This window comes from Panicum virgatum, chromosome 1N, assembly GCF_016808335.1.
Source record: "Panicum virgatum strain AP13 chromosome 1N, P.virgatum_v5, whole genome shotgun sequence".
NCBI classification, from domain to species: Eukaryota; Viridiplantae; Streptophyta; class Magnoliopsida; order Poales; family Poaceae; genus Panicum; species Panicum virgatum.
The window spans coordinates 51252396-51274164 of NC_053145.1; the positions used below are offsets into that span (position 1 = coordinate 51252396).

At 50.0% G+C, this 21769-nt stretch overlaps 1 protein-coding gene across 1 annotated transcript; it reads right to left on the bottom strand.

Annotated features, from left to right (window-relative positions):
* Nucleotides 1-9365: 9365 nt before the first annotated feature.
* LOC120656506 (phenylalanine ammonia-lyase) lies at nucleotides 9366-12941 on the bottom strand. Its single transcript, XM_039934611.1, has 2 exons — nucleotides 12468-12941; nucleotides 9366-11465 (listed from the first exon to the last, which is right to left on the bottom strand). The coding sequence occupies exons 1-2, from the start codon at nucleotides 12830-12832 to the stop codon at nucleotides 9725-9727; spliced, it is 2106 nt and encodes a 701-aa protein (XP_039790545.1). The 5' UTR covers nucleotides 12833-12941; the 3' UTR covers nucleotides 9366-9724.
* Between the last annotated feature and the right edge of the window lie 8828 nt (nucleotides 12942-21769).

Here is a 21769-nt window from a genome sequence, read left to right on the forward strand (position 1 = left end):
CTCCTCAATTAGACCCTCTAGTTCGCCAACATGGGCATCAAGATCCCTGATCTGCTCATTCTTAGCAATCACTATCTCATGGCTGGTCCGTGCAGAAGCAATGATCTGGGTCATGGCCTTGGCCTGTAAAGTCTGCAAGCGGTAGAGTGCATTCATGCACTTCACTGACATGGAGATAGTCTCTGCAGCTCGGTTCTGCTGAAGGTACCCAGTGTGTCCGACCCGACTAAGCCAGTTAGGGTCATTGGGCTGCTCTGCTGGGAAGAGGCCAATAGGAGCTAGTGTGACAGCTGCATAATTCTTTTCACAAAACTTATTGAGTGCTGTCATGGCTGCAACTTCCCAAGTGTCAATCAGACGGTGTCCAACTACCTCTAGCTCCAAGGAAGCCCAGTGATCTGGAAAAGGGTGGGGAGCATGAGTCATGCGCACGCGACAGCGCGCAACTCCCATCTCATGGAACTCCTCGCCCACATAGCGCGGGGGACTGGGATATCCGGCATCACGCATCACTTCCCAAAGAATGGAGGGAAAACCCTGCCAGTGTGTGCACTCGGAGTGTGCACGCCCATCCTCATCAAACACCAGGAGAGCAGGGGCAGCCATCTGTACAAATAGATATGCACAAGTGAGTGATGGCTGAAACAGAATTTGGGTAGTGCACGAAAACGAGTATAACTGAAAACACGGAGCTCTAAAAATTCTCAAAATTTCCAGGAACATTCCTTAGGTTCTTAGGAACAACTTTGCTAGTCAACTCAAGAGCTAGATCAGAGACTAAGGAGGTCTTATCCTTATAGTTTTGCTTTGCTGTCAGCCCGAAATTTTCAGGGACCTGAGAGCCAGTAAACTGAGTGCTGAGGACAAATTACTAAGCCTAAAATTACCAAATTTTTACAGAAGCTTGATAAGCAAATTTGGCACAAGTTTTGTGTTGAACACTTCTGCAGAAATTATCTCTAGGAAGGCCTAAAAATTCGTGCAACCCAAGTGCTCAAAGCTGACAGAAAAACTGGGTGTCAAAGTTTCTAATGTGCCCCAATATATACAAGTCGAAAAATTCCCAAATTTAAACAGCAACTAGTAGACAAGTTTTGGAGCAAAATTATCCACTAGCGCCTCTACAAATAAAGTCTTCTACTATGCCAAATAATTCATCTTCCACGATATAGCAGAAATGACAGATTTCTAGATAGACCTTAATTGAGAGAAGAGGAACCGTGCTCACGTGCAAACATTAACATTCCCGACTAACCCACATCTATTTTCTTTGGCTTTCAATTTTATGAGCATGATGCATGCACGACATAATCGTCCTCCCAAAGAAAACAATTGCCAAATAGTTTTGGGCTTACGGGGTTAGCACCGGTGGCATGGCACAACTTACGTCTCTCCCTATATATATTTCTAGCCGAGTTCTAACCGTGCTTAACTTACGTAATCCCGGTTAGTGTACCTGCAGAAAATTGACAGATATAAATTTCATTGAACCTTTCATGCCAGCACACATGAAAGCGTCCCCATACATTACCGCTCACTATAGAAGCGGCATCCATGCGTCCAACACTGCATGGACAGCGCTCATACGCTACTGAGGTGACGTATTCACGTTTTCTTTTACTCCCAATATAATCGACCATTGATGGTCGGTATATTGGCAGCAGCTCAAGTAGGCCACTGCTTGAGCACAGCGTTCGGTTCGCATCACCGACGGGAAGGTCAATCTCCCTCAGTTGACTGAGTATACTTTACTCCCAATATACCCAACTAATAGTTGGTATATTGGCAGCACCTCAAGTAAGCCACTGCTTGAGGGCAGCGTTCGGCTCGCATCACCGACGGGAAGGTCAGACTCCCTCAGCTGACTGAGGATCCTTACCGTCTTACCTTAGCGTAGGTGCGTCGTTACATAAATGTAAAGTACTGAACTGAAGTACAGAAAGAAACGTGCTGGAAGTCAGTTATAAATAAACCATAAGTTAATTAGCCACCTAGCAACTCCCATAATTCTCCCTAGGGCTTTACGTACTATGCACGATCCTTAACGAACCAACGTATTTTCCAAACGCGATTTTGTGGCTAAGTTTTAAGGAAGACTTTTGAACTCTAGTCGTACTCCCGGGTGTGCGCTTTGTTCGGCTCTGATACCAGCTGTGGCAGTACCGCCCTAATTAATCCGGCTCAAGTGCGCTAACCATCATCTTAAAGACAATCCCGGCTAACACGCACTTCAAACGGAGTAATTCGGCAGTGCTGTCGGGTAAAGTCCCGAAGAATCCACCTAAGCGTCGATCGAACCCAAAGCTTACATGTAACCCACACGAAGGTGAGTCCAGAGAGTACAACATTTCACAAATATATTACATTACAGAGTCTTAACTTAATTATTACAAACCAAGTTCGAAATCTTTGAAAGGTACTTGAAATTCGAAATGAAAGTAGTTCAGAGTTCACTGCAGCGGAAATAAAACGAGTTCTAAACGACGATACATGATGTCATGATGAAGCCCGTACATGACATCACTCGGCATTGCCATCGTTGGCCGGAGTCGTATCCCACTCCACCGACCAACCAGGGGGTAAGGTACACGGCCAAGTCAAGCTAGCAATCATGTCCTCAAAAGTATTACCTGAAATAAAAATTTAGCCACAAGCAAGGCTGAGTATACTAATACTCCGCAAGGCTTACCCGACTAGGATATAACTAACCCTCTAACTAGACATGCAAGGCTTTTGGCTTGAGGGGTTTGTCTTTGCCGAAAAGCAGTAAGTCCTTATTTTCCGATTTTAGCTTTCAAGTTCTATTAGGCTTAACCATTCTACATTAGCATCTATCCTAAAGCATACATGGTGGAAAGTAATTATTTTTCATCATTCGACCATATTTCTCATCATCATTGTTCCACTTCTTACTCTATGTGGCAAAAGGGTTAAGCAGTCTCAATATCCGTGAGAGACGGACGATTCGAATCGAATTTATTAACCTGGCCAGGCAGACCTAAACACACGCATGGGGAATGCAGTCACCCACGCGACTTTTCCCCTTTTTTCCCCGGGCTTGAAACAGGCCCACTGTCCTAGGGTGCCCTGCACCCGTGCGTGACCATAGACCAGACAGTGGGGAGTATATTCCACGGCCGGTTCCATCAGGTACTTAAGCTTACCGATTACCATATTCTCGGCATGTGGTTAGTACGTTCAAATGCTTAACCACCACTACCACACACCGCGGCCTTATCCATTTTGACTAAACAGACGGGGTATCACAAGTACAACAACCCCGCCCGTAAACCTTATATTGCAGTGTGTAGTTAGCATTCAACTCCTATGAGCTCGCGAGTGACAGGAAATCACCCGACTTCTACCGAACCATTAGCATAGCCAACTAGCGACCTACACATGCTAGTGTTCAAGCATAGGTACCTAGGATCATGCAACTAAGGTTCCAAACAATTCCTGTAACTTAAATGCACAATAAACAGAAATACAAATAGTTGCATAAAATAAAATAGGTAGGACATGCTCCGGGGCTTGCCTTCCTGAGCGTAACTAGCTGTGGGCTCTTCCGAAACTGGGTTCGGGTCTTCAGTAGCTTCAGTTAGATTTACTTGAGCTTCACGCTGCTCACTCTCGGACTCCGGCACCAACTCGTACGTACCGTCAGGGAGAGTAGTCGAATCTATATGAAATGCATACGCGTGAGTTATTTTAGTGATATGATTTAATCAATTCTTCACTAAAGAATTGTACTCCAACACAAACTCAAGATGATTTACAAAAGATTATGTTACATCATTTTGGACAACCCTTTATAGAGTAATAATCATTGTACTGACTTCACAAAGTAACTCGGATGGGTTTTCTCTTTTATCCCTATGCAGCAAAAGAAGATTTTTCTTATTTATTACTAGGTTAAGCATGTCCTTATCATAAATAATGTTAAACAGAGATTATGGGTTTGAAATTTTTATGTATGATACATATCTAAATAACTTGCCTACTGTGAAATTTTCAGCCCATTTTATGCAGCCTATTAACCACGAAAAATAAAACAAACAGCTACTGCTGGAAACAAAAATGAATTTTACAGGTCAAAATATGCAAGTACTGGTAATGAAATTTTAACTGAAGGTTTTATACCTAAAGATAAGCCTGCCATAAATTTTTCACAATTAAACAAGCATTTTACAGGGCATGAAAAATAGCACAAAGTAATGCTGCATGGATCGAAATTAAATTCCATAGGCTGTTATACTAAGTTACAGAGCCTCATATTTTACCAGTAGGGTTATAAACTCAATTTAATCCCCTAGAAAAATTATCAGATTTTTCTATGCAAAATAACTATTTTTCTTGATTTAGTGTAAATAGCTATACTATTAATTAGTTGGACTGGTTCCACCTATCTAAAATTTCTCAAAATTTTTGTACAGTAACTAAACATTAATTTAAAGGCACTGTAAAAGTTTGAGCTCATTAAACCAAGCTAAACAGTATGTACAAACAAACTAATTTAAAGTAGGCATAAAGCAAGATTTAAATAAACCGATAGCTAGGCATATCAAAAGTCTATGAAACTTTTACACAAGGTTATACACATAACATGTACCCTACCGGCCAAAAATGGCTAACAACTCATGTTTGTAACTCGAGATCTAATATAAAGTACATTTTCTTTGTATTCTAAATGAAGTAAAAACTATTGAGCAAATGAAAAAGTGTATGTAACAAAAGTTGTAGATCTCTTTGCAAAGATTCCATAACAGTTGAGTTTGAATTTTTCTGATTTTTCTACGATTTTTAATCGAATTTACAAGTTCACTGGAAAATCCAGAAAATACAAAAACACAGATTGCAAAGGGGCCCCGGAATCTTTCACTTAACCCCCTGGAAACCTAAAACAAATTGCGCCGGGGTCCCTGGCCGGAGGTAGGAGACAGGGGAGGCGGCGGCGGGGGGTTTTCCCGGCGAGGAGGAGGCTCGCCGGCGGCGGGGATGGGGTCCAGGGGTGAGAGCTCACCGAGCTCTACCTAGGGGTGGGTGATGTGGTCGACGGGGATGGTCGGAGCAGGGTCGGCGGCGGCGCCCAGGGAGCGGCGGCGGCGGCTGCAGCGGGCGGCGGCGCTCCGGTGCGGGAGGAGGGGCAAGAGCAGGCCGGGGAGCTTCACGGCGCCATGAGGAAGCTAGCTCGGGGGTCGATTGGAGTCGAGGAAAGGCGGAGCAAGGAGTTCCGCGGCGGGCGGCGGCCGGCGGCGGCTCTGCTCGCGACGGCAGCGCTCGGCGGCGATGGGGGTGGACGATGCTTGGCCGTGGAGCTTCACGGAGTCGAGGAGGTCCCGTTCCGGGGTTCAATTTGGACCGAGGGGCACCGGGGGTAGGGGCTCCACGGTGAGCTCGAGCGGCGGCGGCAATGGCGTGGGCGGCGGCGTGTTCTGGCACTGGGGCGGCTTGGCTCGGCTTGGGAAGGGGAGGGGAGCTGAGTGCGAGGGTGGAACGCCCTTGGGCGAAGCAAAGGGGGAAGGGAGAGCTCGGTAGGGAGGGGAGGGCGTAGAATAAGGGCGGCGGCGGCGTGCGCGCGGTCTGGCGGTGGCGTGCTCGCCCGGCGGCCTTGAAGGCGGGTCAGGGCGCAGTGAGCGGTTTGGTGGTGTCAGTAGCGCGCGGTAATGAAGTCCGGCTGCGGTCCGCGGCTCGGCAGGGCACGGCCGGCCCGTTTGGGCGCCACGGCGGCGAGGCGGCGCGTCGCCGTGCTCTTGTCGTGGCTGTGAGCGTCAACGGCAGGGCGCGGCGAGGACAGCGTGCGCGCTCAAGTGGAGGGGCGTCAGCGGCGCGGCGAGGCAGCGCGGCGGCAGCGAGGCAGCGAGGCTGCGGCAGCGGCGCAGCGAGGCAGCGAGCGCACGCGCGCTCAAGTGCCTGCGCGCGCGCGCAGAGCAGAGAGGGGAGAGTCAGCGGGGAAGAGAGAGAGGGGAGAGAGAAAGAGAGTGGAGAGAGGAAGAAAAAGTCAGCAGTTTGACTTGGTTCAAACTTAAGATTTTCAATTGAAACTCGAAAAATTTTGAACACGAAAGTTGTTCAAAATTAAATTTCCTACAACTTTCCTTTTAGGCAAAAATTCATTTGAGCGTTGGTTTGAAAGTTTAAAATTTGAAATCAAGTTTAATGATCCCGCTCGTTTTCCGGGGTTAACTCAAAATTTCATGTTGTAACTTGAAAAACTTTGAACACGAAAGTTGTTTATCTTGTCAAACTCTATAACTTTCGTGTTGGGCAAAAGTTCATTTGATCAAGGGTGCGAGAGTTGACTTTTTGGTGTATTTAAACGGAATTTCGGCTTTGCAGTAATTGAGAAGTTGGGGGAGGGTTTAACGTGTCATTGCATGTTAATTGCCTGTTTTATATAGTGTTAAACACTGGAGGTGTTACACTCGGGTCTGGTTATCCACCTCAGTGGCCTTGAGCTTGCTAAAGAGCTCATTCACGGTCAGAGTCTCATAGCCTGCAAACTCGATGATCGTGTTCACCTTGAGATCCCACACAGAGCAGTCAAGTGCGTAGATCAACTTGAGAGCCTTCTCATGCTCTGTGTAGTCAAGGGCATCAGCAGATCTGTTCGCACCGACTTTGTTCACAATTGATTGAAACCGAGTGAATATGTCGCCAATGCTCTCACCCGGCTCCTGTGTTAAGTTCTCATATTCACGCCGGTGAGTCTCGAAAAGCCTAGCCTTAACCTGAGGTGTGCCCTCGTGGTAGTTCTCAAGGCACGTCCAAACCTTGTGGGCTTCCTGAAAACCCTGGATGCGTGAGAACTCCGCACGAGAAACGCCAGCGAACAAGGCATTGACAGCCTTGACATTAGCCTCGTGCTCGGTCACTTGCAGAGGAGTGGTCCGAACGGCAAGCACCTCGTAAGCCTGATTCTTGGTTATATCCCAAACCTCGGCTACTAAGCTCTGCAAGAAAGCCCGCATGCGAACCTTCCAGTAGGCATAGTCCTCGCCGGTAAACACAGGGATTTTACCAAGACTCGCCATGGTCGCCAAATGGTTTTCGAACCGGTTAGGGTAATGAAAACCTTAACTTGGCTCTGATAGTAATTGAGGGACCGAAAAGACGACCAGAGAGGGGGGTGAATGGGAGCCCATTAAAACTTTCGCCGAAGCAAAAGTACAGCCTATCTCCCAATTGCGCACCCAACACCTAGAGTTCCAGGTGAAGTGTGGAATAGCTATGGAAGAGCTAAACCAACACAAATAGACCCTAGGAGCGAGCGAGAGAAAACACGGAAGCGAATGAGAAAATCTGCAAACCTCACAGCCAGGGACCGGTCAGACCGGTGCAGCACCCCGGTCGGACCGGTCAGACCGGTGGTCGACACCGATCAGACCGGTTGCTCCCAGAGAGCTCGTGAACAAGACTTCAAATATTGAATCTTGAGCAAACGAAGTCCAAATCCAATGAAACTTGGAGGATACCTTCACAACTGTCCCGTGAACATACCCCCAAGAGATCTCTTCCAAAAAATTAAAGGAACTTTAGAATTCGAGGGAAGATCAAAGTGGATTGGGGTTTATTCAAGAACGTGAAAAACTCCAATTCGTGAGAACTCACGATTCCAGGGGGTTTGGCACTAGGCTAGATGGATAAGAATCGTCACAACGAGTTCAACAAAACACGAATCCAAGGGCTTATCTCCTTCAAACACAAAACACACCAAAATAGGAGAATTCGAGCCCAAAAATGCAAGGGAGGAAGGGGAGGACGAAAACTCAGCACACAAGGGTGAATCTTAAACCGATTTCATTCATGAATCTCAGAGGAATTCACCTATACAAGGCTAGAGCCTACCAGCCTATCATCCACCCTCTTGATTAGAGAGATTAGCTATAACCTAATCCTCCTTTGCTTTGGAGACCTTGGCCCTAACCTGGAGCAGAATGAAGGGGAAGGAGAAAACAGAAAAGGACTCAAGAGACTAAACTCCCACGGGTAGGTGAGAGGGGACTTAAATACCCCAGCCGCGCCCAGACCGGTCAGACCGGTCGGAGCTGTAGAACCCTATATTTAATGTTTTGATGTGACGGAAAGTTTGAAAACTTTGGAGGAACTAAACACAGGCTAAGAAGAGAAGAAATAGAGGTCCGTACAAGAAGTTAAGGAACAGGGCTCCTTAACTCACAGCAAACAAGAAGTTAAGGAATAGGTAAACGGTAGGTAAGCGGAGTTAAGCTGTCCAGCTGTGTTATGTTAGGTAGCAGCTCTCATCTGCTCTAATTTTCTGGGATATGTTCTAGCCGTGCTGTTGTAATGTTGTTTATTCATCTACAGCCCGTTTAAATGATATTCCCTTAAATGTTACACAGTGACCGATTTCGGTTCATACTACGAGTTACTCCTCTCAACTAAATGACTGTTTTTCCCAATAATTGTCTAGACAATGGGTGACTGAATGTTTGGCCTTTAGTGTTTCTTATGTAAATGTCAAGTAAAATGGATTGCAACAGGCAACAGCAGTACATCACTTTAAAATATGAGACTTTGTAAGGCATGTCAGACATGAACAAAACAGCAACCTAATTTTCATGCCATGCTCAGATAAAATAGCACACTTGGCCCTCATGTCCCAAGCCATTATTTTAGTACGCCAACTGACTACCCCCACTGTCCCACAGCACTATCACTCCGTCAGCAACGTTGCAATGATCATCAGAACAGGGTCGGACATCATTTTCCCCGTCAAGTTGCTGGCTAAGGTTACAGAGCCAACTTCAGAGCGATTTGGACGTTGTACTAGACTGCTACTAGTACAGCTCTGCAGCTAGCCAACTGCAATCCTTTGTCTCCCACTTGTGTCCCAAGCGGTAGGTAGGAGTGGCGACCTCATGGCACAAAGCAATCTGGCGTGCGCTCTGATCCCCCACTACGAGCTCATCATCAGCAATTCAGCACAAAGGCAACTTTATTTAAGCATTTGGCCCTTTTGCCACTCTTGCAAGTTAACAACAATATGCCACCATATAGAATAGAAAAAACTTCTATAATCTGTCTGCATGGTTTTGTTTGTTGGAAAGTGGCATCCTACTCCCCCTGAATCAGCAAAAAAAAAAAAAAAGGGGGCTACTCCTCTGAATAGCTTATACAAGCAAGAAGCTATGAATTTGATTGCACTGACCAACTGCAGCAGTAGAGGTGCAAATTGGTGACCTTAGGTGCACCTCCAATCCTATTTAGTTTAAAATTTTGTACTAATTCTTCAAATTGATATCTCATTTTGGAAAATTAGTACAAAAATTTAAACTAAAGATGGTTGAAGGAACACCTATGGGTTATCAATTGACACCCCTATGCAGCAGAAACATGAGGCATTATAGTGTAATGGAGCAAAACATTCTATTAGGATAATCAGAAGAAGGAATTGAGTACGTAGCATACGGTTCACCCCAAAATACAACGGTACAGGATCTTAGAAAACGCTGGCCCGCCAATCGCAGGCGGTGGCAGATCAGCTACACAAAGAACAACTCCACACACGCACGCACACTATATGCGTCGACCAATTGCAATGCAACCAAAAGTCACCCCCAACGAACGATCGAAGAACGACGGCACGATCTGGACATACACGTGTAGTTTTTATTTTCCATGTATCTTTTTTTTTTGTCTCCTCTTCTTCTCCTCCTCCTCCGGCCATGCACCACCGGTGCACGGATGGCGGCGCCTGGCGTGCTTAGTTGATGGGCAGGGGCTTGCCGTCCCACTCCTTGAGGCACTCGAGCATGGGGTCGACGAGCTTGCCCTCGCTGATGCCGATGAAGACCTTGTTGCACTCCTCGCCGGGGGACTTGAGCTTCTCGCCGGTGAGGAAGACGCAGCCGAGCTCCTCGCGGACGAAGCGGTACAGCGGGAACGAGCGGCTGTCCTTGATCCGGTTGGGCACGGCGGCGGCGCCCTCGGCGACGGCGACGCGGGCGGCCTCCACCTCCCGGGGCAGCACCGCGCGGAGCTCCTCCTCGAACTTGGTGATCTTAGAGAACACGGAGGGCTCGCGCTCGGCGTCGCCGCTGCTGAGGGCGTGGTCCACCAGCACGGCGCGCAGCTTCTGCATGAGCGGGAGGCTGGCGCTGGCCGCGTCCTCGGCGTAGGTGAAGACGGCCTCGCGGTCGATGGCGGTGATGAGGTCCTTCTCGCTGAAGCGCGCGGTGGAGAGGTCGCCGGTGGGGTTCATGGTGAGCACCTTCTTGGCCACCTGGGTGACGGTGTTCTTGACGGAGGTCTTGATGTTCTCCTCGAGGTGGCGCAGGTCGACGGCCTGGCAGAGCGCGACGATGTAGGTGGAGGACATGAGCTTGAGGATGTCGACGGCCTCGGCGGTCTTCCTGGCGGAGACGAGGCCGAGGGAGTTGACGTCCTGGTTGTGCTGCTCCGCGCTCTGGACGTGGTTGGTGATGGGGTTGCCGAGGTACTGGAGCTCGGAGCAGTAGGAGGCCATGGCGATCTCGGTGCCCTTGAAGCCGTAGTCCAGGCTGGGGTTGCGGCTGCCGGCCAGGTTGGAGGTGAGGCCGTTGTTGTAGAACTCGTTGACGAGCTCGGAGAACTGCGCGAACATGAGCTTGCCGATGTTGGCGATGGCGAGGCGGGCGTTGTCCATGGAGACGCCGATGGGGGTGCCCTGGAAGTTGCCGCCGTGGAGCGCCTTGCCGCGGTGGACGTCGATGACGGGGTTGTCGTTGACGGAGTTGACCTCGCGCTCGATGGACTTGGTGGCGGCGCGGATGACCTCGATCTGCGGGCCGAGCCACTGCGGCGAGGTGCGGAGCGCGTAGCGGTCCTGCTTGGGCTTGAGCAGCGGGTCGAGCTCGTTGACCTTCTTGGCTTGCTTCATGAAGGAGCTGCCCTCGAGGATGTGCTCCATGATGGCGGCGGCCTCGATGGAGCCCGGGTGGTGCTTGAGCTTGTGGGTGAGGTGGTCGGTGTACTCGGGCTTGCCGTTCATGACCTCGCAGAAGACGGCGGAGAGGACCTCGGAGAGCACGGCGAGGACGTTGGCGTCGTAGAGCACGGTGGCGGCGAGTGCGGAGCCGACGGAGGTGCCGTTGACGATGGCGAGCCCCTCCTTGGGGTTGAGGCGGAAGAAGCCGCCGTCGATGCCGGCGAGCTTGAAGGCCTCGGCGGCGTCCACCTTCCTGCCGTCGGCGGTGACGGCCTGCGCGTTGGGGCGGCCCGTGATGAGGCCGGCGATGTAGGAGAGCGGCACGAGGTCGCCCGAGGCGGTGATGGTGCCCCGGAGCGGCAGGCACGGGCTGACGCCGGTGTTGAGCAGCTTGGCGAGGGCCTCGAGGATCTCGAAGCGGATGCCGGAGTAGCCCTGGAGGAGGGTGTTGATGCGCACCAGCATCGCCGCGCGGACCGTCTCCGACGGCAGCGTGTGGCCGTCGCGGTCGTTGCCGAAGATGCCGGCGTTGAGATGCCTGCATGCAGCGGAGGATGGTCAGTCGTCAGTCTCAGGAGGTTCAGTCCAGGCCCCATCGCGACAAAATAGTTAACCGCCAAGTTGAAGCAACCCAAAAGACTAGTACGGGTGAACAGTGAACACGGCCTGCTGAGTGACAATTTGGATTTCGCGTTGGCTGGGTCTGCCTACTTGGGCATCAGTGGTGCTCTGCTCCATGGACTACACGAAAGGAAAACTTATCCAAACATCTGACTGCGTCCCACAACCTAAAAAATTCGTCACACGCCGCCGGCGCCGGCGCCGGCAAACATGTCATGCCATCCGGCAGAGCCGCGGGCGGCGCTTTCCCTGGGCGCATGTGAGCGGCGTGCGCGCTGTCGTCCGGCCGTATGGGTATAAGTGCAGGGCACGCAAGGCCTGCGCGCCAGCTGGGGCAAAAGAGACGCCGCGCCGAGCCAGGGCATCGTCTAAAGCCGCGGCGGCAGATCTGGAATTCTGGGTTCTGTGCGGTGACAGTGGCGCGCAAGGTTGTTTCTTAAGCTTCATCATCTACCGTGAGGTGCTGATCCTGATCTACTAGTTACTATTGCTAGACGTTACTGCACTAGTTACTACTACTCCATTTGCTGCATGCCTGCACAGCATGAGGTGTCTGCTTCAGTATTGAAGGCGAGCATTGATTTGCTCCCGTTTTTTTGCATGGATTGCAGCTGCAGCACATGAATCTCAGGAAGGAAAAAGAAAAAAAGAAGAAAGGGACGCCTTGATTGAGTAACGAACATGCCACAAAAGAATCCTAGGACCTTTATCTGGCGTGTGGGCCCCCGGTGGGAGTCGGAGGCCCTTCTTGAGTCGTAACCGTGCAATACTACTGCTCCTCCCAGTATAGTCCCAGCAGCGGAGGCAAGGAATTGATTACCGGGAGGATGAGGTCGACAGATCTGATCTACTCCTCGGGGGAGATCGAGCAGCAAGCGAATTAAGGAGCGAGACGGCGGCGGGGGAGTGTTGAATTCACCTGAGCAGCTCGACCTGGAGCGCGGGCCCGTCCTTGGTGCGGCGGTGCGAGGTGCCGCCGAAGCCGGTGGTGACGCCGTAGATGTCGCCGCCGTGGGCGATGCAGTCGAGGATCCACTCGCTGCTGGCCTTGACGCGGGGGCGGGCCTCCTCGTCGAGCTCGACGGCGACGCCGGACGCGTCGCGGGCGGCGGCGACGGCGGCCACCTGGCCGACGCGGAGGGTGGAGCCCTCGATCTTCACCACGGGCTGCCGGGCCTGCGCCACCATCCGCTTCACCTCGTCCAGGTGGCTCCCGGCCAGCTCCGCCGCCGCCGCGCCCCAGTTGAGCGGGTCGTTCTCCACGATCAGGCCGTTGCCCGCCATTGCTGCGACGCGGTGGTCGGGAGGAGGTGGTGGTACTGGTGGTGGTTGGGAAGAAGAGCCGGAGGAGAGGGTGCTCTTCTTGGAGGTAAACGGCGGGGGAGGCCGCGCTTAAATAGGGGCACGGGCGCGCCCGGTGGGCGGGTTTAGGTGAGCCAGCTGCTCTCTCTTGCTCGCCTTTCCTAGTGGGGATGGTTGGTGAATGATGGGGTGGATTGGATCTCAAAGTAAACAAGCTTTCTAATTTTCTGGTTTCAATCTTTCATCATCGATTTATTAGTATATAATAATGTTTCAGTCCCTTTCTATCGGATTTCTACCTCGTCTTGTTTAAATGCATGCCGTAAACATTTAAAGTACTAAACATAGACTAATCACAAAACCAATTGGAGAACTCGTATGTAAACTTCAAGATGAATATCTAATGAGTCTAATTAATCTATTATTAGAGCTTGTGTACTGTAGTAATTTAGTGTCTAATTATAGCCTAATTAGATTCGTTAGATTGTCTCGCAATTTACAAGCAAACTATGCAATTCATTTTTTATTTCGTCTAGATTTACTACTCCATACATGTAAAATTATCATTCGATGTGATAATTTTGAAATTTTGAATTTTATATCTAAACAAGAGGCTACTACTGCTGCTAGCCTGCTACTGAACTCTCTCTCTCTCGACCAAGGTTTATCTTTATCCGAGGGCAGAGCGTGAGATAATATTAAGGGGTCAATTTGTGAAGGCTCGAGTTCAAAGAGGCGACATGCCGCACCACAGGCAAACTTTAAGTGCCACATGTCATGGCGCCCTAGAGCGCAATGGAGAGAAAGTTTGGCGATGGTATTAGATAAGTATGCGTGAGACATCAAATAATATAAACCTAGCTAACTAAGTTTTTGAGGGTAGCAATTAGCATAAAAATCAAGTTATCAGCAACAAACTATGAATCTATGAACTTGCAAAGTTAAATTTTAGAAAAGAATCGACAAAGGGACTATCTGCAGCCTTTTAGGAGCCCTGTGCTCTTCTTCCTATGTCCAGGCGACAGTGCCCAGCGAGCTCCACAGCCGGTGAGGTAGTAACAGCTAGCGAATACAATGAAAAGAGAGCGTCGCGACGTATTATCCAACAATTATAGTCAAACGATGCAAAATGTAAGAAAAACAATAGACATGATTGCACGTGGTCCTCTTTCGATAGTTCTGCAAGATCCATGGATGAACATGAATACATGAGTTGTTTATAATAAGCGGACTAGCAAAGTAAATCAAAACCTCATTAATGTTTTTTTTTTGGGGTGGGGGGGGGGGGGGGGCCAGGCCTCCCAGAGGCTCCGCCAGTGGGTACCGGACCGGGCCGGAGGACGAACAAGCGCCACCAACCCTGAAAACGAAAACTGGGGTAGTTGGCGGGGGCAATTATTGCGTGTGCCGCTCGTAAGAAAATCGCCGGTTCGCCCAGTTCAGGCGCGCCACTCCACCACTCCTCTTCCTCCGTTTCTGTGTGCGCGGGGGGCTCTCTTTCCCCGGTTGTTGTTGCGCGGACCATCAGGCTCGCGCGCACGACACTCGTCGCTGCTGTGTCTCCTGGAGCTGTAGCTGGGCTGGCAAACCCAACTCCATCCGCCGCGGGGTCTGGGCTGGCCAGCAGCAGGAGATTTTTCCTCACCATCCGCGCGCTGCCGAGTGTTGACCGAGCCAGCCAGGAAGGCATGCGGCCTCGCACGGGCAGCGCCGTCCGTCCGCTCGTGAGGTCGTCCCGGGTGGGAAGAACGCGAACAGAGACAGGCGCAGGCTCTGCCTGATCACCATCACAACGCTGCGAAATAACAACGGTTTCCGGACAAAATTCCGGTCACCATTCAGCTGCTGGGATCATCCCCCCCCCCCCCACCCCCAATCTTTTTTGGGTTTTTTTATTGGTGCCATTACAATTTCTGGAGTTCGGATATATGCCATTACAATTCAACTATTCCGAACGATGCCATTACAATTCGTTTGAACCCTCAAACATGCCATTTTCTACGTCTTCGACGACCTTGGGCCCACAAGCAGACGTCCATATTATCGTATAGACCAAAATGCCCTTGTTGTAATCCTCTCTCTCCACTCACTGACATCGGGACCCCACATGTCATCCCCTTCCCCCCTCCATTCTTCTCCTTCCTCTGCTCTTCTTCATCCCCACGCCGGCGCCTGCACCTGCCTCATGGGGCGGCGAGCCCACGCCCTCAACCTCCCCAACGCCGGTGAGTCCTCCCTCCTCGTGCCTGCTCCCTCCTCCACAAGCGCCTCCCCGCCGGCGCCGCCCTCCTCTGCTCGCCCGCCGGACTCGCCCTCCTCTGCTCGCGGCGGGCGCGAGCGCCAGAGGGAGGAGCGGGCGTGTCCGCAACGCCGGCGAGCGCGGGGCCGCGGCGCCGGCGAGCGTGGGCGGATCTGGGAGGAGGGGCTCTGCATGGGCGAGCTCGGCGCGGCGCGGCGGGGCGGAGGGGCGCTGGCGATGGAGGACACCGAGCTAGGGCGCAGACCTCGAATGGCGCGGTGGAGCGCGGGCGTGGACCCCGAACGGCGCGGCCTCGGGGCTCGCCTGCGCTGCCGAGGGAGCTCGCACGCTCCGCCTCCGCTGGAGGGTCACCTCGCGCGCGAGGCGGGCGGACTCTCCGGCGCCGGCGCCGCTCCGACGACCGCCGTCTTCTCCACCTCCGACGATGCGGCCGCGGCACGCGCACAGGGCCGGGGGGTGCGCGCTAGGGCCTGGGGGTGGAGGGCGGCGACAGTGGCCGGGGAAGGAAAGAAGAAGAAGAAGCTGACATGTGGGGCCCATAAGTAAGTGAGTGGAGGGTGGAGAGGCAGCATGGGCATTTTGGTCCATACGAAAATACCAGAGCCTGCACGTGGGTCCAGGAGAATCAAATACATATAAAATGGCATGTTTGAGGGTTCAAACGAATTGTAATGGCATCGTTCGGAATAGGTGAATTGTAATGGCATATATCCGAACTCTAGAAATTGTAATGGCACCAATCAAAAAAACCCATCTTTTTTTGCTTGTTTGGTATAGTGGCTGGCTTAAAAAAAAACTGGTCTCAACTCTGCAGGTAAGGTCTTTAGCCCATTAGTCTCTTAACATGTTTCAACATATGAGGATGCATGCATACAGGGGCGGCGCTAGGGGTATGCCCCTGTATGCCAAGGCATATCCAAGATTTAGAGAAAAATACAAATAAGTATTCATAGATGTATATTATCCTATACAATATATGGGCTCAATTCACCAGTCCAAAGCCCAGCAAAGCAAAAGGCACAATCAATCCCTCTTATCTCTCGCTTCTGTCTCGCCCCGAGCTCCAGGCGTCGAGCCCCCGTCCCCCCCCCCCCCCCCCCCCCCCGCCCCGACCTCCCGGCGCCGCCATCCGCGCACCAGCTCCTCCCGGCCCGGCCCCAGTGCGCCTCTGCCTCCGCCTGTCCGGCGGCAGGGGCAGCCGGGCAGGCCCCTCGCCGCGACGCCGCCCCAGCAGGCAGCAGCAGCGAGAAGAAGGGGGCACCAGCCGGCCGGCGGCCAGCGGCGCCGACGAGTACTGCTCCTGTGCTCCACCATCCCTGCACCCTCGGCCCTTCAATTCAAGCAAGCCAACAACTCAGCAAGGTAAAGGTAAGAGGAACACCCTATATCCACATCCATCCACTTATCAGTGTAGTATTCAAGATTTCCTCCGTCCCGTCTGATCCCGTCGCTGCTGTCTGCCTGTTGATTCCCCTCATCCCCTGCCTCCCGCCCCTGTTAATCGACGCTCGCGGCTCGCTGCCGGGCTCACGTCCTGCTCCTGCGACTGCGAGTCGCGTCCTCCCCGCCCCCCGCCCGACGTCCGGCGTCCGGCGAGGCGGCAACCTGCCCAAGCCCAACTCCGACCGACCACCAGCCCCCTGCGGCTCCCAGCACGAAGGAGCCAGCCACCGGCGGCCTGCGGCCAGGTGCAGCCGGCGCCGCCGCAGCGGCCGACAGGACGGGCGGCGCCCCTTTTGTAGCACAGCAGCAGCCAGTGGCAGAGCCAGGAATTTGGCATACCTAGCCGTAAATTCCTGGCTCCGCCACTGCATGCATAAGGGATGCTCAATGCTTACCTTGGATAGCTATTCTTTCATTTTTCTAGTTATTAAATGTTTCACAATGTTGATGTCAAAAGTATTGCCCTTCACTTTGGGAGCTTTTAGCTACTGATGGGTGAACATTACAAATATATATACCTTTTAGTTCATGCCATATAAGTTTTATTATGTATTTCTTTTTTAAAAAATACATTATGGATATCATTATGAACATTATGTAGAGTATTTCTAAAGACTCACTTTTCACCAACTACAGATTTCCCAACAGAAGAACAACACCTTTCACACAAAACCTTAGCCCGATTGATCTGTCCGACGTTGCAAATTTTGCTTCTGTTGCCGGTCCCACGGCCAACAAAATTTTGGAGCGAGTGAGTCAACAGTCACATTTCACGGCCCAACCTGAATTTGGGCCAACAGAATATTTTAGCCCAATTGGTAAGTCTGTTCTCTCGGCCTTGGCTTCATCATGGCCTTTCCACGCTTCAGGTTCTTAATCTGTCTTCCCTCAATAAACACATCGTTAAAGTTTCTCTGACAGGCTTCTCAGTGCATCTGTTGCTTATACCTCCCTCATTAGTTCAGCATGTACACTTCTCTCTGTTGGGACCAGGGTTTTCCTTACCGGTAAGGAAAAAAAACCGGAGGTCAGCGAGAAACGTGTTTATCGGATTTCTCGGAAAATTATCAGATTTGCCATTTTGATTTCGGATGAAATTTAGAAAAAAATTCTCAATTTATGCAGGAAGTAACCTAGATTATTTCCAAACAATCTAATAGTATAAACAAGATACAACAATGCATATAAATATGACTTTCTTGCCACAACAAACAGTCTGTTTAATATGGCCACCGCTATATGGCGGCTTCCTATGATGTCGTGGAGGGACCGAGAGAGATGGGGAATGGAATATGAATAAGATTTAGTGTTAGGAGGCAGCGGGGGTGGCCTGATATTTGGCTGCACCAATTTGGTTTTGGCGGATATTCAAAAGGGCCGAAAATTTCGGGCGATAAGTAAAAAAAACCGGACCCCGCCGAGAAACAGGATTTTCAGTTTTCTCGGAAAATTCTCGCCGAGAAATTTTTCCTTGGTTGGGACACGTGGTCAATTGTTCACCTGAATACTGCTACAGATTTTCCTTCTCAAGTCAATCCATGACAACTACCCTGAGATGGACGTTTCGACTTTAGGAAGGAGGAGGACGAAACAAAACATGGTACTACCTAGCAAGCCAGAAGGAGCTCATCAGGTACGACTTCGCAGCGTGCTTTGTTGGTAGAGGTTTGTTGGATGCCGCCTCCAGTGGTTGGAACAAACGTTGCTGGTGACTGGTGACAGGAGCCACATCGCTCCAAGGTTTAGTCAGGTCAACAAGCCTAGATCTAGATGTCTGCTACCCTCACTCACCCTCGGCCTATGGGGTCTATGCCTGTTCAAGGCCAGTAATACAGTCAAGAAGCCGGATGTAAGAATTCTTACAGTCTTTTCTCAGTCTATTTATATAATACTAGTTAGCTCTTTACAATTAATACATGATTCACTCGTCTCTCTCACAGATTTTCTTGGTTCTTATGCCCAAGTTAGTTGTAAGCTTAGAGCAAGTATAATAGGAGGCGGAGAGCCAGCTTAGTGTCCTACATGGAGAGAGAAAGTCCAAGCGAGCGACTCACGAAGTGGCGACTCCCAGTGGGCGGATACCCATCTGCGCACTCCTATTAGTGGCTGAGCATTAAAATCAGTGGGGCCTGCCACCATCCCGCCCGCATTGCAGGTTGCAGCCGGCAGTGGGCGGACTTATTAGTCTTGCTCTTACAGCCCGCTTCTCCTTTCTCTCCTCTCCTCTCCTCTCTCTCCTCCATCTCATTATTTACCCGTGCGTTGCGAGTCGAGATGTACATTCTGAACTCTGAACAGCCCACTCTGAAGAAGACAGATGGTGGTAGATGTGAGGATGCGTCTTGGTTTTGCTCACGCATCTTCAGAGAAAGTGAGACGGTGACGCCAACATGGCTCACGGCTGTTGCTAGTCGCTGGTCTCTTCTCTCTTGTCGCCTTTGATCTTTCGACGTGAATATCCAGTGCTAGGAACTCAGAAGATCTACCAATCGCTATAGCTAGGGATTGTTTGATTTTCTTGTGCTACCATGCTATCAAACCATGCGAGCTTTTTACCCTTCCTCCGAAGAGAGACCCCGCCCCGCGTCGCCCGCTCGGGCGGACCCCCGGCCCCCCTCCACCACTCCCTCCTGACCTCGCCACTTCTTGGCGACGAGGCCTCATCTGCTTGTTGTGTACTTGCTCGTCTCGTCTCCACCCTTCCTCTTCCGACGGCGCTTCTCTCTACTGCAGGCAGGAGCTGGTCGTGTGGGTTCGATTTTTCCAGAGAGTAAATCTTTTTTTTATGGACTCATTATTTATTTCTAGTGGAACATTTGAAAGGAGCACAACAGACTAACGTTCAGGCAGGAAGAAAAAACAGTGGCACATATAACTTATCTAATCAGCAGTTTCAACAGGCGGTAGTCATCAGAATCATCCCAACCTTCTAGTGGTTTTTCTTATAGTTATTTGCTATTTTTCTCCTAGTGGTGCGTGGTGTTGCCCCAACCTCACTAGTAGTGTCTGTTTTTAGCGTGGCGTCTGTTTCGAGTGAGGTGTGATGTGGTGTTTTGAGTTGAGTATCTTTGTATTTTAAAATCTTTTCTTTGAATAAAAATTCGGCAAAACTTTTGCAGTCCTTTCAAAAAAAATTCAGATTCGGCAAGCACTTTTCGGACCCATTGATCCCCTGAGTTTTCGTGGACGGTGGTGGCACGGACGTGGCTCCCCTTGGTCGGGATCCGGCAGCTTGCGGTGCAGCTCCCCGCGGTGGGAGCCCGACGGCATGCGGGATGCGGCGCGGCTTCCCGCGGTGGGGGCACAGCGGTCGGCAACCGCCGACGGCGCGGGGTGCAGTTATACATCACAAGAGGTGACAATTCTATTATAAATCACTGGAAGAATTCTTCCCCACCAACTATATTTAGTGGGTCCTCAGCCCACTAGTGCATTGGTTGTTTGCGCGCAACTCACTTTATTAGACCCGGGGCCACGGAGTACCTGACGTGGCACGAACTTATATGAGGGATGGAGTAAGATATGTCATGTACATATATGCTATGTAACTATTAGTATCAAATCTTGTTCTAGTCGGATCGGATAGAAAGCACCCGAAAAGTACTCGTGAGGGATTCTAGGTGCCGCACTGACCTAGGGTTTTCATGCAACTCTGCTCCCTCGGCCTATATAAGGGCGAGCAGGGACCCTTCATTCATCAATCTATACCCAAGGCAATATAAACTACACAGAACGTAGGGTGTTACGCAACTCTCGCACTCCGAATCTATCTAAATTCTTGTGTTGCTTGCACCATCGTGTTCTTGATCTCGACGACTTCCCACGATCGTATCTCTACCTTAGTGTCGGATTGCTAATCCGTCAAGTCCACCAGGGGTACCCGATGGTAGAGTTTTAGGAGGAAAGATCTCGGAGCCAAAAGTTTGATGGTAGCTTGAAGACGCAAGGTTTAGACAAGTACGGGCCGCAATGAGCGTAATACACTACGTCATATGTTCGGTGTGGAATTAGGGTTTATGGTGGAGTTTACAACGAGTATTAAAGAAAGAGAGAGTCCTATGGATCTATCCAGGTCCCCATATATAGACCGACCAGGATCTGTGGATTATAAGTAAAGATCTGTATCTACTCGGTTGTAGGAATACGGTACGGACGTGGCTCCCCGTGGTGGGGCCCGGCTGCTTGCTGTGCAGCTCCCCTGCGGTGGGGGCCTGACGGCAAGCGGCGCGGCTTCCCACGGTGGGGGCATGGCGGTTGGGGACCTGCGACGCGGCTCCCCATGGGGTAGCCGGCGACCTGGGGTGCAGTTATACGTCCCAAGAGGTGATAATTTAATCATACATCGTCAGCCCAACAATCCGGTGCATTGGTTGTTTGCGGGCACCTCACTTCATGGTAAAAAGAAATATATAAAGAGTACAATAATCATGACAATATGCAGCACAGTACAATGAAAGCGACAAGTTAGAAAAGTAAAAAAAATCTTATTTAGTTGCAGAGTGTAAATTTTTTGAAAGAGAATCTTTTTATATTTAAAATACTAAATATAAACTAATCACAAAATTAATTACAGATATCGTCTATAAATCGCGAGACGAATCTAATAAGACTAATTAATCCGTCATTAGAGGTTGTTTACTGTAGCAATTTAGCTTCTAATTACGTCCTAATTAGGTTAATTAGATTCGTCTCGTGATTTACAATCAAACTGTGCAATGTGTTTTTTATTTCGTCTAGATTTAAGTCTCCATGTAAGTGCCGGAATTTTTTTTGGAATTTTGAATTATGCAATTAAACAAGGGCAAGATATAAAATGGTGACTCCATGTGTAAGAGGCATTCAATATAAAAAAGTCATCAATCCCAAACTGAGTATCTAAATTAAATTTTAATTTCAGCATAGTGATTGTTACGACGAGATCTTTATATCAAGATCACACTTAACTATATTTGAAACATTCTTTAAAAATATTTTTAATATTAGATAAGTAAATTTGACTATTACGACCAAATATATTAACAACAAGAATAAATAATTACTTTATATGAAGAAAAAGGTTACACATTACGAACATTTAAAATCTAAATATCATGAATAAATTAATGCACATCACGAAACAATTTAGTCTACATATCGAATAAATAATTGTATATAACAAAGTAAATATTAAACCTCAGGAATAAATTTTTTTAGAAAAAACAAAATATTGAACATTA